The sequence below is a fragment of the Emiliania huxleyi genome (assembly GCF_000372725.1).
Source record: "Emiliania huxleyi CCMP1516 unplaced genomic scaffold EMIHUscaffold_348, whole genome shotgun sequence".
Lineage (NCBI taxonomy): Eukaryota > Haptophyta > Isochrysidales > Noelaerhabdaceae > Emiliania > Emiliania huxleyi.
This window is the reverse complement of record NW_005199378.1, coordinates 30,184-45,922: the sequence shown is the minus strand read 5'-3', so window position 1 is coordinate 45,922 and position 15,739 is coordinate 30,184. Positions and strand designations below refer to the sequence as shown.

Here is a 15,739-nt window from a genome sequence, read left to right as displayed (position 1 = left end):
TTGAAGAGGGCGGCGAGCATCAGCGCGGTGTAGCCTTTGATGTCCTGCAAGTTGATCTCAGCGCCGTGCCGCAGCAGCAAGTCGACCACCCGCTCGTGGCCGTCCTGGGCGGCGAGCATCAGCGCGGTGCTGCCTCTGCGGCTCTGCAGGTTGATCTCCGCGCCGTGCCGCAGCAGCACCTCGACCACCCGCTCGTGGCCGCTGCAGGCGGCGAGCATCAGCGCGGTGAAGCCGTTGCTACTCTGCAGGTTGACCTCAGCGCCGTGCTGCAGCAGCAACTCGACCACCCGCTCGTGGCCGCTGCAGGCGGCGAGCATCAGCGCGGTGAAGCCGTTGCTACTCTGCAGGTTGACCTCAGCGCCGTGCCGTAGCAGCAGCTCGACCACCCGCTCGTGGCCGCTGTAGGCGGCGCCCATCAGCAGCGTGAGGCCGCTCACGCCTCGTCTCTCGTACGTCGCGTTGACCCGCCCGCCACTGTCGAGCCACGCCAGCACCGCCTCCTCCTCGCCTCGCGCAGCCGCTGCCACGATCGCATCGGAGACTGCCACGACACCGCTCGACGCCCGCCCCGCCGCCGCCGCTGGAGATAGCGTCCTCGCGACTCTCGATCCAGCCGAAGAAGCGCCGCCGGGGGGAACGCCGCCTGCGCCTTCGCCGCCGGCTGCCGTCGCCGTGGGCCGTCCCGCCACGACCGACTCCTGGACGTGCTTCTTGAAGGCCTCGACGCACTCGGCGTGGCCCTCCCCCTTGGCCATCTGCAGCGCCGTCTTGCCGCTCGCATTGCGCGCTGCCGTGTCTGCGCCCGCCCGCAGCAAGCGCCGCACGACGGCCGGGCGGTTGAAGGCGGCGGCGCCGATCAGCGCGGTGAAGCCGTTGCTGCTCTGCAGGTTGATCTCAGCGCCGTGCTGAATCAGCAAGTCGACCAACCGCTCGTGGCCGCTGCGGGCGGCGCACATCAGCGCGGTCTCGTCGTTGCTGCTCTGCAGGTTGAGCTCCGCGCCGCGCCGCAGCAGTAGGTCGACCACCCGCTCGTGGCCATTGCGGGCGGCGCCCATCAGCAGCGTGATGCCTCTCACGTCGCCTCTCTCGTACGTCGCGTCGGCCCGCCCGCCGCCCTCAAGCCACGCCAGCACCGCCTCCTCCTCGCCACGCTCCGCTGCTGCGATGAACTCGTCGGGGGCTGCCGCGGCACCGCTCGACGCCCGCTCCACCGCAGCCGGCGACAGATTACCGGGCCGCACCCGCACGCTCTCGCCGCCTCCCTCGAGCGCCACAGCGTACCGCCCGCCCTCGAAGCTCCGCGCCACGCCCCGCTGCCCGTTGAGCTCGGGGCGGGAAGAGAGGCCGCCGAGCACGACGCGCTGCCCGAGCAGCGGCGCCCCGGCAGGATCGCCGCCGCTGGGCTTGCAAGCTCCAGGCATATTCGTCCTCTATTTCTTTTGCTCCGGTGGTGTGCCGGTGATAGTACTAGCACGCGCCAGTTCGCACCTGTGTCGAGCCTGTGTGCTGTGAGAGAGAGTTGTTTTGTTTAAATTCTTTTTCTCCCTTCTCTGCGAGGAGCGATCAAAGGCGGAATGTTGCCGTAGAGCAGAGCAACTGGCTGCTGCACCTGGAGCACCGGCGAACGAAGCAAGCAAGCAAGTGCGATAAACGCAGCGTGATCAGACAGACAGACATCAATCAGAACAAAAATAGAGTTGTGTGGTATTGCTAATAATCTCTCTCTCTCTCTCAATCAGAGAGAGAAGAGAGAGAGAAATTTTTGAAAAGCACAATGTCAAGCCCAAGATGAACGTGATGAAGAGCATAGTTGAAGCAGAGCCGCTCAGGCCGAGGGCTGCGATGAAGGCGACGAAGATGCTGAGCGGCCACGTAGTCTGCTGGCCATGCTGGGAGGCGAGGGCGGTCTCCAGGGGCGTGCGCTCGCAAATTTCAGCGATCTTGCGAGAAATAAAAAACTTCTTTCCGACCAGCCCGTGTCACCCACAGTGGGCAAAATACCCCACCAGCCAATGTTTCCGGGCCCGAGTGCGCGAAAGTGCGGGACCAACCAACCAATTGTGCAGCACGGCCACGGCGCACGGGTGCGGAGCCCCAGACCGTTGTGCGAGAGAGTTTGGTTTGGTTGTAAAATTCTTTTCTGGTCTTACTGCCAGTGCGAGGAAAAGGCCCGCCGCCTGAACATGGGCTGCAAGGCGCGCGGGCAGCCCGGCCAACCGCAACCCTTCTCCCACAAGACCGGCCACGGCTACGTCAAGGCGCATCGCGGTTTCTACCACGAGCACGACGCGATCTTTGTCAAGCGCAACAACTTCAACCTGCTGCTCCACGAGACGTTCGGCGGCGGCTTCTCGCCCACCGCCGTTCTCAAGCTGCGCCGCCTCGCGCGCAAAGTCGCGCGCGGCAGCGTTGACCGCACGGCCTACTCGCCCAAAAGTACTCGCTCTCTTTTATGTCCCACCATGCAGAGCGCATCTCTCTCTCTGTTGTGCGAGGCGTGAACCGCGCCATTCGCTCTCACCTGGCAACCCTGTCTGCACGTCTCGCGCGCGCGTGAACAGGGCTCCAGGCTCCAAATGACGTGTGAGTGTTAGAGTTGTTTGGTATTGAAAATCTCTCTAAAAACTCTCTCCCTCTCTCTCAACCGCACATCCCGGGCCGGGGTGTAAAATATTCTCTGTGTCGACGCGCTCGATGCGCTCGAGGGGGAGGTGGCGCGGCAGCAGCAGCTGGAGCCGGGCTGGCGGCAACGACAGCGGCAGACGGCATGGTGGCGCCTTGGGGAGACGGGTCGTGCTCGTGGCAGGCTGCGGGTATGTGTGTGTGGAGCGTCGGGTGGGCGACAGCGATGGCGCTCGGGCGAGGCTTGATAAGATGACGCCTGGCATATTTCTTTATTTCTGCGCGAGTTAGTTAGCCCACACTTCACTAGCCGCGCCACTCCCGACGCCGCTTGGATGTCCCAGCCTCGCTGGGCGGCCGCCCAAGCTCCACCACCATGGGCGCTCAATGCCTCCCGCTCGGCAGTCATCTTCTTGACGGGCCTCGGTGGGAGCACGCTCCCCCTGTGTCTCGGAACCGGGCAGTCATCGGCACTCGAGCTTGGCGTGGCGTTCAGCGGCGGTGTGTTCATAGCGGCGGGCTTCTGCCACCTGCTCCCGGATGCGACTGAGGCTCTCTCCGACGCAATGGGGATAGACTACCCCGTGGCGCCGCTGCTGTGCAGCCTGGGCATGCTGGCGATGCTGATCATCGACCAGCTGACCACGCGAGCGATTGCGAAGCGGGGCACCGCCCCGGCGCCGGTAAGGCTCTCCGACGAAGACGAGGCCGAGCCCGCCGACCACGCGCCAGGCGAAGAGGTGGTGCCACTCCTCAGCTCCGGGCTGATCCCGTCGATCATCCTCTTCAGCGCGCTCTCCTTCCACTCGTTGATGGCCGGGCTGTCGCTGGGCGTGAGCGATCAGACGGCGTGGGCCATCTTCATCAGCATCCTCGCCCACAAGGCCTTCGCGGCCTTTGCCCTGGGCGCCAGCTTCGTGAGGCATCTGGCCGTGTCTAGACGCACGATTGCCTGCTGGATGCTCGCCTTCTCCGTCACGACGCCGACAGGAGTGATGCTTGGGACTGCGCTCACAACGGTGCGCGCGCGTGGTGCCTCGAACGGCTCGCGCTATACAACGGCTCAGCCGCCTCCCACCTCCCTCGCAGGTGGCGGACAATGCGCTCACCGGGGCGCTAACCGCCGTCGCCGCCGGCACCTTTCTGCACGTCGGCCTGATAGAGGTGGCGCAGCGCGAGCTCGCCAAGGCGGAGCACGTGTGTGGCAGCATGCTGATGCTCCTTCTGGGCTTCTCGTTGATGGCGCTGCTGGCGCTGTGGGTATGACTGCATGTAGGAGGGTTGTCTATCTTTCTTGCATTTTGCTCCCGGCTAAGGGAGCAAGCAAGCCCACTCAACCCCAAGTACTCACCGTTTTACAGTGGTGTTTTTGTCGCATCGGCTGCAGCCTCTGCTGGGGCGGAATGCGCGGGGTTTTCGGCGCGATGCCCTCGGCGAGTACACGCTACTACTGTGCCGCACGCTCTCCTGCGCGCGCGTGACGTGTGGGACGCGTGCGCTGCGCTCAAACGTCGCGATTTGGCGAAGGATAGGCGCTCGAGCCGGCGCACAGCGGATAGGTGCGCCGCGCAGGGGGGGTCGGAGGGGTGCGAGAGGGGGCGTGGGTCGGGCGCGCACCGGCTGGCTCCGGGAGCGGCCGTCGCGTCGAGGAGTGGGGCTGTCGGCGGCTCGAGCGCCGAGGCGAGCCGCTCTGCTGCGCCGCCGACAGCCCCTCTTCCGAGCCGGCGCGTGGAGGCGAGCCGCGGCCGGTGTCGCTGGTGCGGTGGCGGGCCCACCGCTCCCCGTCTTTACATTATCGGTCGTGGCCACGGCAGCTTGCAACTTGGCGGGCGTTGCGATGTCAACTTGCTCGCCCTCTGTCTCCTCGTCGAGCTTCCACTTGACCTGCGTATGGGCAGGGTCCGGGCAGAGGACGGTCAAAAGGGGAGAGCAGCGGCCGGCCACGCGCAGGCGACTGCAAGTGTCACAATTAGCGCCGGCGAGTCGGGAAGAAACACGACGGCCTGCCCCAGCAGGGCGAACCAGCCCCAGTCGAGCTCAGGCCTTGCCCCTCCGCAGGCGCGGGAGCGCTCGCCGGCCGTCGCAAGCACCTCCTACCTCTCGTCGCCCGGCTGCCTCACCGCGCACGGAGCGCTCGGCTGCTCGCCGCCGCCGCCGCGCGTCCCGCGCCGCCACGCTTGCCCCCTCTCCTGACGCGCACCCCGCGCAGACGGCGCTCCGGGACAGACGGAGCAGCGACCGCGCTCAGCGGTCGCTGCTCCGCCCCTCCGTCGCGCGCGCCGCGCGCGCGCTGCGCCGCTGCCGCCGCGCCCCCCTCGCCGTCTGTTTCCCGCCGTATGGTGTGCGGTGCGCGCACCGGGCACGCGCAGCGCACACGGCAGCTCGAGTGCTCTCGAGCACGGCAGCCTCCCCACCCCCGGCCTACCCAACCCCGTCGCGCCGCCGCCGCCGCCCCCGCCACCGCCGCCGCCCCCGTTGTAGCGTTTGGGAGTGCGACTGGCGACGGCAAAAATGCAAGCCCCCGCCCCTGGCCACTGTTATCGGGATTCGCTTTGCGTTAGCGATTTCTTTCTCTTCCCCGCCGACTGCAACTGCCAGCCGCCGAAGATTGGCGCTTGCCCCAGGCGGCAAGATGACGTCTCGCATCCCCGCGCCGCCGCCACGCAAGCCCTCCTCTCCGGACGATGCCGCACGGCGCCTCCGCCCGAGCACGCCGCGCCGCCTCATCCGAGCGGTGACCAAACCCGAGGCAGCTGAAGCCACCAGTCGCACGCCGCCCTGGCTCAAGGAGGCCGAGACTCTGCTGCGCCGCCCGACAGAAGGATCTGACGAGCACCTTGAGGATGAGACGGCAGACTTGGGCCGAGTGTCGCGGTTCAAGGACGCGCTCGCGTCAGCCCAACAGCGCGAGGGCGTCGAGCACACGACTCGGCACAAGCCAGCGAGGCGCAAGCTCGAGCCCGGGCAATCATCTGTGCGTTTCTCTCCCGTCCCACCGCCGTCTCTGTCCCCGGCGGCTAGCCCGCAAACGACATCACCGACACCGTCGTTGCCACCGGAACCGGAGCCGCAGCAGCAGGATCGGCCGCAGGAGCAGCCGCAGGAGCCGCCGCCGCCGCCGCCGCCGCCGTCGAGACCGCCGCCGCAGCCCTCCTTCGCGAGCAAGGGAGTCTGCGTCGCCGTCCTGCTGACAGCCTCTGTGATGTGGTGCAGCTGGCGCCCGGCCTCCATCTCTCCGCCGCTGCCGCCGCCGTCGGCTGCCTCTGCTTGGCCGGCGGCACCGGCAGCGCCGGCGGAGCGCGCCTCGCCTTTCCACTGGCTCTGGCGCGGCCGGCTGCCCGCCCCGAGGTGGCCGCCGTGGCCACCTCCTCCGTCGCCCGCCCAGCGCGACCGCCTGCAGCGGTGCGCCTCGGCGCAGAGAGAGGGCAGCCCACCCCTGCCCGTGCCGACCCCCGCTCTCTGCCCCCCTGCCCCCTCGCAGAGACATGCTCGGCGGGATTGCGGACGCGGCACCGCGGCTCGAGGCGGACTTGGACGTCGCGCTGCAGATCGCGATGGCTCGGCCTCGCGTCACTGGTCCGCGGCGGCGCGAGGCGCGCTGGTCTGGCTGGCTCTCGGCGCTGCGGGGCGTGCTGCGCCGCTACGGCTGGTCGCGTGTGCGGGGCGGGTGGGACGCGCTCGACAAGTGGCTGCTGACAAGGGCGCAGGAGCGCGCGCGCAGGGCCACGCCGTCGGTCGAGACGCAGAGCGAGTAGCCTCGTGGTCCTCGCCCCTCGTCGCCCCCCCCCCCCCCTGAGTCCACGCGTTAGAGAGCCCTTGCCTCGAAGAAAAGAGTTTTACAACACAACTCCCTCGCACGACACTAGGCAACTCTCGCTATTTTTCAAAAGTACAAAAGAAGAATTCACGAGTCTTCGGCGGCGGCGGCGAGCCGCAGAGTCCGGCGCGAGCTGGGAGAGGTGTGTCGATCCGTGTTTGTGTGAAACCACGTCGTTGCCGCTGCAGAGGGAGCGAATGAGTTCGGATGCGCTGCTATTCGGGGTGCTGACGCACCATGGGCTGCCATACTGGACGCTCGCCATGATCTCGGGCTTTGCGCACACCATCTACACGCTGATCGTCCTCTTCATTGTCTTCGGGCTGGTCGAGCGGCTCGGCTTCTGCGGCATCTCGGTATGGCGCTCCCTGTGCGGCTCCGTGGCGGAGCATGAGAGCTCGCTGCTGCCGCTCCCGGTTCCGACTCCGACTGTGTGCGTGCAGCTTCCGATGTACAACGAGCGTGCGGTGGCGGCCCGCTCAATCGGCGCCGCGTGCAGCCTGCGCTGGCCGCGAGAGGCGTTCGAGGTGCAGGTGCTCGACGACTCTACGGATCGGCTGGTCGCCGCGCTGGTCGACGAGACGGCGGCGGCGTGGCGTGCGCGCGGCGTGCGCTGCTCCGTCATCCGGCGCGAGAGGCGGGACGGGTACAAGGCTGGCGCGCTCGAGCTAGGACGGAAGCGGACGAGCGCCGAGTTTCTGGCGATGTTCGACGCCGACTTCGTGCCGGACGACGACTTTCTCCACCGCACCGTCCCTCGCTTCTACTCGCGCGCTGGCGAGCCGCTCGGCGACCTTGCGCTGGTGCAGGGCCAGTGGGCGCACCTCAACGCGCTAGACTCGCTGCTCACGCTCTCGCAGTCCCTCTCGCTGGACGACCACCACGCGCGCCGCCGGGAAAGCGCCGCCCGTCGCGCGACGCCGCTCCCCCCCCCCCAAGCGGCCCTCTCCCCCGCCGTAGGCTGCTCAAATGGTGTGGCGCTCGGCCATTGTCGGCGAGCCGTCCGCCGCTCACGCCCGCGGCGCGGCGAGAGAGAGAGAGAGCCTCCGCAGCAGCCTCCCGGAACCGCCCCTAGGCTTCGTCAACTTCACGGGCACCGCCGGCGTGTGGCGCGCTTCCGCCATCGAGGCGGCGGGCGGCTGGCGCGCCGCGAGCTTGGCGCGCGGCCCTCTCCCGCCCGCCCGCCCGCCCGGCAGCAGAGAGGCAAGAGAGGCGGCAGAGAGAGGGAGAGAGAGAGGGTGCAGGGAGAGGGAGAGAGAGAGGTGGCAGAGAGAGAGAGGGAGGAAGAAGGAGAGAAACAGAGAGAGGGGGGGGGGGGGAGGCGGGAGGCAGCCCACCCGGCCCACGGAGCAGGTGGAGGATTGCGAGCTCTCCTTCCGCATCCTGTTTGCCGGCTACCGCACCGCCTTCGCCGAGGTGCCCGTGCCGGCCGAGTTGCCCGCGACTGTCGAGGCGTACCGCGCGCAGCAGCGCCGGTGGACGTTCGGGTGGGCGCAGCTGATCCGGCTGCACGGCAGGCAGCTGATCTGCGGCTACCGCTGCGCCGCGCTGAAGAAGGCGCGCAGCCCGCCTTAGACCGCCTTCCTCCTGGCGGCCGGGCCCGCGCCTCTCCTTCTCCTCTCCGCGGAGCCCTCCGTCCCTCGGACCCCCCTCCCTGCAGGCGCACCTTGTCTACCACATGTGCCTCTCCGCCCAGTGGCCTCTCTGGATGTCCTGGCAGATCGCCGCGCCCTGGCTCGAGTACCTCGGCCTCTTCGTCGCCGCGCCGGACGAGTTTTACCCGGCGCTCGTCTACCTCGCGCCCGTGATGATCCACATGGCCGCCTCGACCCTCATCGCGTGCGTCGCGCTCGGCCGCCGCTACTCGGAGCCGCTCCGCCGCCGCTCGCCCGCCGGCGCATTCCTGCTCGCGCCCCTCCTCCTCCTGCGGGTCGTACCGGCGGCGGTCGTCGCCGCCGGCATGCTGCCGCACCAGTGCTGCGCGTGGGTGGGAGGCATCCTCACTCCAGGCGAGGCCGAGTTCCAAACCACGCCTAAGAGCGGATCGGTCGGGGAGGCCGCCACCGCGGGAAGCAGCAGCGCCGCCGCGGCCGTCGCCGCCGCGGCCGCCGCGGCCGCCGCCTCCGCTGCTAGCGCCGCCGAGGAGGCCGGTGTAGCGGAGACCAGCCCGAGCCCGCCAAAGGCCGCGAGGCCGGCCGTGCTGTCGTGGTGCGGCGCCGTCGAGCTCGGCTTCGTCGCGTACCATTTGGTCTGGAGCGGCGTTTTTGCGTACGGCGGCCGGGTCTCCGCCGCGTGCCGGATCGCCTTCCCGCCCGGCGCGGTGCTTCTCCTCTGGAGCGGCGGCGAGGGGCCTCGGCGACTTGCGGACGCGTGTGCCGCGGCGTTGGCGCCCCTGCGCTGCTGCCAGCGGCAGCGGCGGCCCTCCCGCGTCTCGCCCCTCGCGGTCGGCGAGACGCCGCTCGCCAAGCGGCTCGGAGAGCCGCTCCTCGGCGCGCCGCTCCTCGGCCGGCCACTCATCGAGCAGGAGGCACTGCGTCGCGCCGACGCGATACCGTCGGCGTCAGGGTACGTCAGCGTGGGGGGGTCGCTGAATGGGTTCGCCAGCGCCGCCGCCGGGCGCATCGTCGAGCCCGCGGCCTGAGAGGGCTGCGCGGCCGCCAGGCGAGCCGCGATCGGCACGTTTGTTCCGGTCCTTGCAAGCAGCGCAGCGCGCGAGACCACAGTGTGCAGAGCTCTGCACACCGTGTATGTGCCCTCTTCTTGGGCTCTCGATGCGCGCATCTCCACACGTCGTTGCTGAATCCTGGGCCACACACACCGTCGCGACGACGTGTGAGGGGGGTCGAGGCATATATGCATATTAGTGAAGGAAGGAGAGTGGTTCGTCGTCTTATTGTCATGTGTGTTTTATTTATGTCGTCGCGAGGAGAGTCCGGATAAATAAATAAATAAAAACGGACACCTCTCTACTGTGAGATGCGGTGAGATGGGTAAAAAGGTACAGGTCCCCGCCCTTGCGGTCTTTGTGCAGGGTTCTTTGTGGGTGTGGTCGGCGACTAGCCGGGGGGTCGTCCTGGCCCGATGCGGATGGGGGAACTAGCACTAGCCGTCTTCCACATGGTCCCTCGGGTCCCTGCTGCTCGCCTATAATCTCTTCACTCCGGAGATATGGCGGAGAGGATATGCGTTTGTGTTCTTTTTTGTCAACCTCACTCACCCGTCGGCGGCGTCTGGATCGCGAACACCTCGACAATCGACACATCGGCGTCCCACGACCGGAAGCTGCCTCGCACATGGCAGCGCGGCCTCCTCGACCACAAGCCCTCCAGCCGCAGCCCGTGCTCCCGGGCCGCAGCCGCGAACCCCTCGAGGAGCTCGTCGTCGGCGTCCCACCGCGGCAACGTCGCATCGAAGGGCGCCTCTCTGCTGCGGTGCTCGTGCGCGACGATGGCGCGGGGTTTCGGCGGCTGGTCGAGCAGCTCTCGCAGCGTGCGGGCGAGCGCCGCATTCGCCGCGCCGTCTGCGTGGCGGTACCAAACATCCGAGGCGATGATCAGGTCCGCGTCTCGCGGAAGGGGCGAGTGCTCCTCCCAGCGGAGGCGGCGAGCCTCTACGCTGCTGCCGGCGCGAAAGAGGTGGCGATTACGGAGGATGTTCGCTCTCGCGAGGCTGATCAGCTCCACCGGCCCGCCATCGGTCAGCTGCACGGACGCCGCCCCAAGGGCCGCCGCGTACAGTCCGCAGGCGCCTGTGCCGCTCCCGAGCTCGAGGATGCGGGAGCCGCACACCTCAGCGGAATGGTTTCCGAGCCATTCGCACAGCGCCGAGGCAGCTGGCCAGACCTCGCCACCGACACCGCAAGCGCCGGCGTCGTCACGCTCGTGGAGCGCTACGTACTCGCGAAGCTTGGACCACATCATGGTGTCGTGCGATTCGCCGGCCACCGCCGAGCTGCTGCTTCCCGGCACCTTTGGCCTCGACTCACCGAGCACCAATCGGGCTCCGGATGGGAGAGGAGGGAGAGCGACGTCCTCGAACCCGTAGACGTCATGCCGGCTGCTCGAAGTACCCGATGCTGTGTGCATGCTCGCGCACAGCCCGAGGAGCATCATGTATGTATCTTGGTGGCCAGCGGCCGGGCGCGCAAGCTCTTTTCTTTTTCAGGGGAAGGCGCTAGTGGAGGGTGCCCGTGCCGCCTTCGTCGCGCTGGACGCCCGTGAACCAGGTTCGTTGTGAAGACTGGCGCTGGGCGCGCCACACCCAAGAACCTCACTATGCGGATCGGCAAAGGCGCGACGCGTCGATTGACGATCTATGCTTTTGACCTATCAGTCTCCCAACATGTGTGTGACATTAGTCAAAGAACTCACTTCACGGCGGTCCGCACGTGAGCCCCGCGGCGCGGCGCGGCGCACGTCCTGCAACGCCTGTCCACACTCCTCGGGAGCACACACACGGACATGAAGCGCGCACGCGGCCCAATGGCCGTGCACGAGCAGCAGCGCAAGCGCCGCCAATCGCACCGACACTTTTGACCGCGTGCCGCACTTCCCGAATCCCTTCACACCCCACTGTCGCGCAATGTGCCGGCTGGTGTGCGGCTTCTGCCACGCCCACTCGAAAGCGAGCGCATCACTCTTCGAGGAGAAGCCGCGCACAACGAGAAGAATGCGCCACGGCCGTCCCGCGGCGGGCGCGCCACCTCCCGAGAGCTCGCCGTTGTGCTGGCGCAGTCGTCGGGCGGGGTCGGGGCTCGCACGCGTGACGTAAGTCCTCCGACCGCTCGAGTCTCGCAGGAAGTAGACGCGCCACGCCGAATCCAACTCCTCCTCCTCCTCCTCCTCAGCCTCGTCGTCGAGCGCGTTGCCGTCTCGCTCGTCCTCCTCGTCGCTGTCTCCGTCCTCCGTGTCGAGATCCACCTCGGTGACCGTCGCGCCGAGCGTGCGGAGGAAGTCGGCGAGGGTGCCAGTCGAGGCGGTTTGGGCGGCGATGGGAAGCACCCAGGCTGTCTTGATGATGCTCTTCAGGCCCTCCTCACTGACACTCCACCTCCCAGAGCTCGTCCCGGTACGCCACGGCCATCCTTGGCCTCAGGAGGGCCCCCGGGCCCCGGCCGCGGCGCGGTGCGGCGGCGTCACAAATCCGACCACAGAGCACCGGGACGCGGTCGGGCGATCTGAGGTCCAACTAGGCGTATGCATTGCCCATCCAGGGCTATCACCTGGACCCATCAACAGGCGCCTGCGGCGCCGTGGTCACGAGGTGTTGTTCACACCTGGGCAAGCATTCATGCAGCACAGTAGTTCCGCGGGCGACCCCCTCCCTCCACACTCTGATACGGATCATGTACTGTTGTAAGGTGCCTATATGGGCTTCCAGTATCGGACCTTCAAGACATGCGCTTTTGGCCGGTGGGCGGTGGCCTCCTGCTTAGGCTGTATATACTTTTCCTCTCGCACCCCGTCTCTTTTCCCTTCCTTTTTTCTCTACAGCACCCTCTCTTTTCCCCTCTATTTTCCCGGGGAAACCATCAAATTTTCCGGGCTCTGAGCCGAGTCTGAGGCTGGTTTGGGCCCAAAATCAGCCAAATCGGCAAAATACCGGGTATTTTGCGGGTAATACCTGCGGAAAAACCCGGGTATACCTGGAAAAAGCCCGGGATGTTGCCGGTTTCCTCGATTTTGCCTCAGATTTTGCCCCAGACCAGCTCTCAGACTCACTCAGGGAAACTCGCGAGTTTCCAGAATGGAGCACCAAACACCCTCTGTTTTCCCTGGAAATTTCCGGAAACGCAAAGTGCTCGGGCCCTTTTTCCTTTTTGTTTGCCGGAAAAGTATATACAGGCCAAGCCCTCCTCGGACATGGTACCTCCGGTGAGATAGTGGCTGCCAGTTCGAGACTGGGGCCGATCGAACTTGAGTTGTTCGGAGGAGGAATCCGGCCAGCACGGGTACAAAGAGGGGTACCCGGAGAATCCCCAGCTGCGGAAACGTAGTGTCGCTCAAGAGGTGCGATACTGCGGGGGAGTGTAAGGTGCCTATATGGGCTTCCAGTATCGGACCTTCAAGACATGCGCTCGGCCACCTCGGACACAAACCGAGCGAAAAAGAATCTCGCCCCTCCGGCGCCGCTGACGCTCCACACCGATATGGCGGGATATGCTCGCAGTGGGAGTCAGAAATGATTTTGAAATGTGGTCCTTGCGCGAGGAATGCTCGATAAACTCGAGGGACCAAAATACGCGGAGAGGAGAGCGGAGTTACGCAGAAAGGCGAGAGAAGCAGCGAGAGCAAGAGATCGGCAGACGACAGCGGCGTCTCAGAACGAGGCCGAGGAGAGCGATGAGTCAGGGGAAGAGACAGCAGGAGAGAGAACGACGAGAGTGGGAAGAATGCGAGGTGGCATGAAGGTCGCTGCAAGAATTGGTGATAAACTGCGGAGAGAGATAGGAAGTGGTAGACGCCCGAGGGTGGGCGACGGCTAACACCACACTTCTCCCCTAAAATCCCTGTGTGGTGGCGGCGTACCGTCTTCCCATCCCTCCCTTGGGTTGTCTGTTTTCTTTCTTTCTTTCTGAGCAACGATATGACTTGGCGGCAAATGATCGCAGTGGGCGTCAGAAGAGTCGTCCTTGCGCGAGGAGAGCTCGATAAACTCGAGGGGCCAAAATATGCCGCGAGGAGGGCAGAGTTGCGCCGAAAGGCGGGAGAAGCCGCGAGAGCAAGGGATCGGCAGGCGGCGGCGGCGTCGCAGGACGAGGCAGATGAGAGCGACGCGACAGAGGAGGAAGCGACAGGAGGGAGAACGACGAGAGTGGGACGACCGCGAGGTGGCATGAAGGTTGTTGCAGCGAGAATCGGCGAGGGACAGCGAAGGGAGATAGAAAGAGGCAGACGACCAAGTGTTAGGGTGGGCGACGGCTAGCACCACACTCCTCTCCTTACAATCCCTGTGTGGTGGCGGCGTGCCGTCCTTGGGTTGTCGGTTTTTGCTTTCTTTCTTTTTCCAGAGCGATGGCCTCCCACCGCATCGGCGCCCGCCTGTCTGGCCTCTCGCCAGAGCAGCTCGTCGCCTTCATCGACGAGCAGGCGCCCCTCTGGAGCGCCGCCGCAATGCGCGTGGCGGAGGAGCACGTCGCTCGGCTCGTGGAGCAGCCCGAGTGGGTGCTCTCCGAGGTCCTCCTCTCGCCGGACCTCGCCCCGCACATCCTCGCCCAGCTGCCGACCAAGGCGCACGCCGTCAAGGGGACGTGCCGCGCGTGGCGCCGCGGCTGGAAGGAGACGCTGAAGAAGCGCGAGAGGCCGCGCCTGGTCGTATTTGGCGGCGAAGACAGCGACTACGAGTTAATCGACTCGCTGGAGCGGTACGACCCGTCAACGAATGCGTGGGAGGAGGAGGCTGTGGCGCCGATGCTGACGGCACGAACGCATGTCGGCATGGCGGTGCTCGATGGCAAGCTCTACGCGGCGGGCGGCCGGAGTGAGGAGGACGGCGCAACTTCCAGCCTGGTGGAGCGGTACGACTTTGCTACGAATGTGTGGGAGGCTGTGGCGCCGATGGCGACGCCACGCGAGAATCACGGCGTGGCGATGCTCGACGGCAAGGTCTATGCTGTTGGCGGGTACAGCGACGACGAAGGCCTCCTCAGCTCGGTGGAGCGCTACGATCCCGCCACGAACGCGTGGGAGGCGGTGGCGCTGATGGCGACGGCTCGGCAGACTCACGCCGTGGCGGTGCTCGACGGCAAGCTGTACGCTGTGGGCGGATTCGATGGTGTCCGCCTCGGCTCAGTCGAGCGGTACGAACCGGCGGCGAACGCATGGGAGGCGGTGGCGCCGCTGGCGGAGCTGCGGGACGAGCTCGCAGTTGCGGTGCTCGACGGCAAGCTGTACGCCGTGGGAGGCTTCAGCCACGACGACGGCTGGCTCAGCTCGGTCGAGCGGTACGATCCGGCGTTGGATGTGTGGGAGGCGGTGGCGCCGATGGCGACGGATCGGTGTCATCACGCCGTGGCGGTGCTGGACGGCAAGCTGTACGCCGTGGGCGGGGAGAACGATGAGGAGGAGTTCGAGGGCGGAGGTATCGGCTGCTTGGTGGAGCGTTACGACCCGGCGTTGGAGGTATGGGAGGCGGTGGCGCCGATGGGGAGGGCACGGGTCTCTTCAGGCGTCGCCTTGCTGTAGCCGACGGATTGTGCAATCTATGTGCAAGCCAGCCTGTTTTTCTTTTTATTGAAGCTCATTTAGAATAGAAAAGAAATCCCCGGCATGCGAGCCTCCGTCCGTCCATGGCCTCCCACCGCATCGGCGCCCGCCTGTCTGGCCTCTCGCCAGAGCAGCTCGTCGCCTTCATCGACGAGCAGGCGCCCCTCTGGAGCGCCGCCGCAATGCGCGTGGCGGAGGAGCACGCCGCTCGGCTCGTGGAGCAGCCCGAGTGGGTGCTCTCCGAGGTCCTCCTCTCGCCGGACCTCGCCCCGCACATCCTCGCCCAGCTGCCGACCACGGAGCACGCCGTCAAGGGGACGTGCCGCGCGTGGCGCCGCGGCTGGAAGGAGACGCTGAAGAAGCGCGAGAGGCAGCGCCTGACCGTGATCGGCGGCCGCGATGAGGACGACAATAACCTCGTCTCGATGGAGCGGTACGACCCGTCAACGAACGAGTGGGAGGAGGAGGCTGTGGCGCCGATGCTGACGGCACGCGAGAATGTCGGCATGGCGGTGCTCGATGGCAAGCTGTACTCGGTGGGCGGCCAGAGTGAGGAGGACGGCGCAACTTGGTGGAGCGGTACGACTTTGCTACGAATGTGTGGGAGGCTGTGGCGCCGATGGCGACGCCACGCGAGAATCACGGCGTGGCGATGCTCGACGGCAAGGTCTATGCTGTTGGCGGGCTCATCCACGGCGTCGGCCTCCTCAGCTCGGTGGAGCGCTACGATCCCGCCACGAACGCGTGGGAGGCGGTGGCGCCGATGGCGACGGCTCGGCAGACTCACGCCGTGGCGGTGCTCGACGGCAAGCTGTACGCTGTGGGCGGATTCGCTGGCGACCGCCTCGGCTCGGTCGAGCGGTACGACCCGGCGGCGAACGCATGGGAGGCGGTGGCGCCGGTGGCGGAGTTGCGGGACGAGCTCGCAATTGCAGTGCTCGACGGCAAGCTGTACGCCGTGGGAGGCCTCAACAACGACGGCGGGCTCAGCTCGGTCGAGCGGTACGACCCTGCGCTGGATGCGTGGGAGGCGGTGGCGCCGATGGCGACGGCTCGGTGTCGTCACGCCGTGGCGGTGCTGGACGGCAAGCTGTAT

At 66.7% G+C, this 15,739-nt stretch overlaps 3 protein-coding genes across 3 annotated transcripts; 2 read left to right on the top strand and 1 right to left on the bottom strand.

Annotated features, from left to right (window-relative positions):
* Positions 1-2,957: 2,957 nt before the first annotated feature.
* Positions 2,958-3,888, top strand: EMIHUDRAFT_241967 (hypothetical protein; the record flags this gene model as incomplete). Its single annotated transcript, XM_005773041.1, has 2 exons — positions 2,958-3,641; positions 3,712-3,888. The coding sequence occupies 2 exons, from the start codon at positions 2,958-2,960 to the stop codon at positions 3,886-3,888; spliced, it is 861 nt and encodes a 286-aa protein (XP_005773098.1).
* A 2,655-nt stretch (positions 3,889-6,543) lies between these two features.
* EMIHUDRAFT_458540 (family 2 glycosyl transferase) lies at positions 6,544-8,014 on the top strand (the record flags this gene model as incomplete). The annotated part of the gene is made up of 4 exons (XM_005773040.1): positions 6,544-7,323; positions 7,400-7,433; positions 7,515-7,597; positions 7,793-8,014. Exons 1-4 carry the CDS (start codon positions 6,637-6,639, stop codon positions 8,012-8,014), a joined length of 1,026 nt encoding a protein of 341 aa, XP_005773097.1. The 5' UTR covers positions 6,544-6,636.
* Positions 8,015-9,648: 1,634 nt separating this feature from the next.
* On the bottom strand, positions 9,649-10,359 carry EMIHUDRAFT_241963 (hypothetical protein; the record flags this gene model as incomplete). The annotated part of the gene is made up of 1 exon (XM_005773039.1): positions 9,649-10,359. One exon carries the CDS (start codon positions 10,357-10,359, stop codon positions 9,649-9,651), a length of 711 nt encoding a protein of 236 aa, XP_005773096.1.
* Between the last annotated feature and the right edge of the window lie 5,380 nt (positions 10,360-15,739).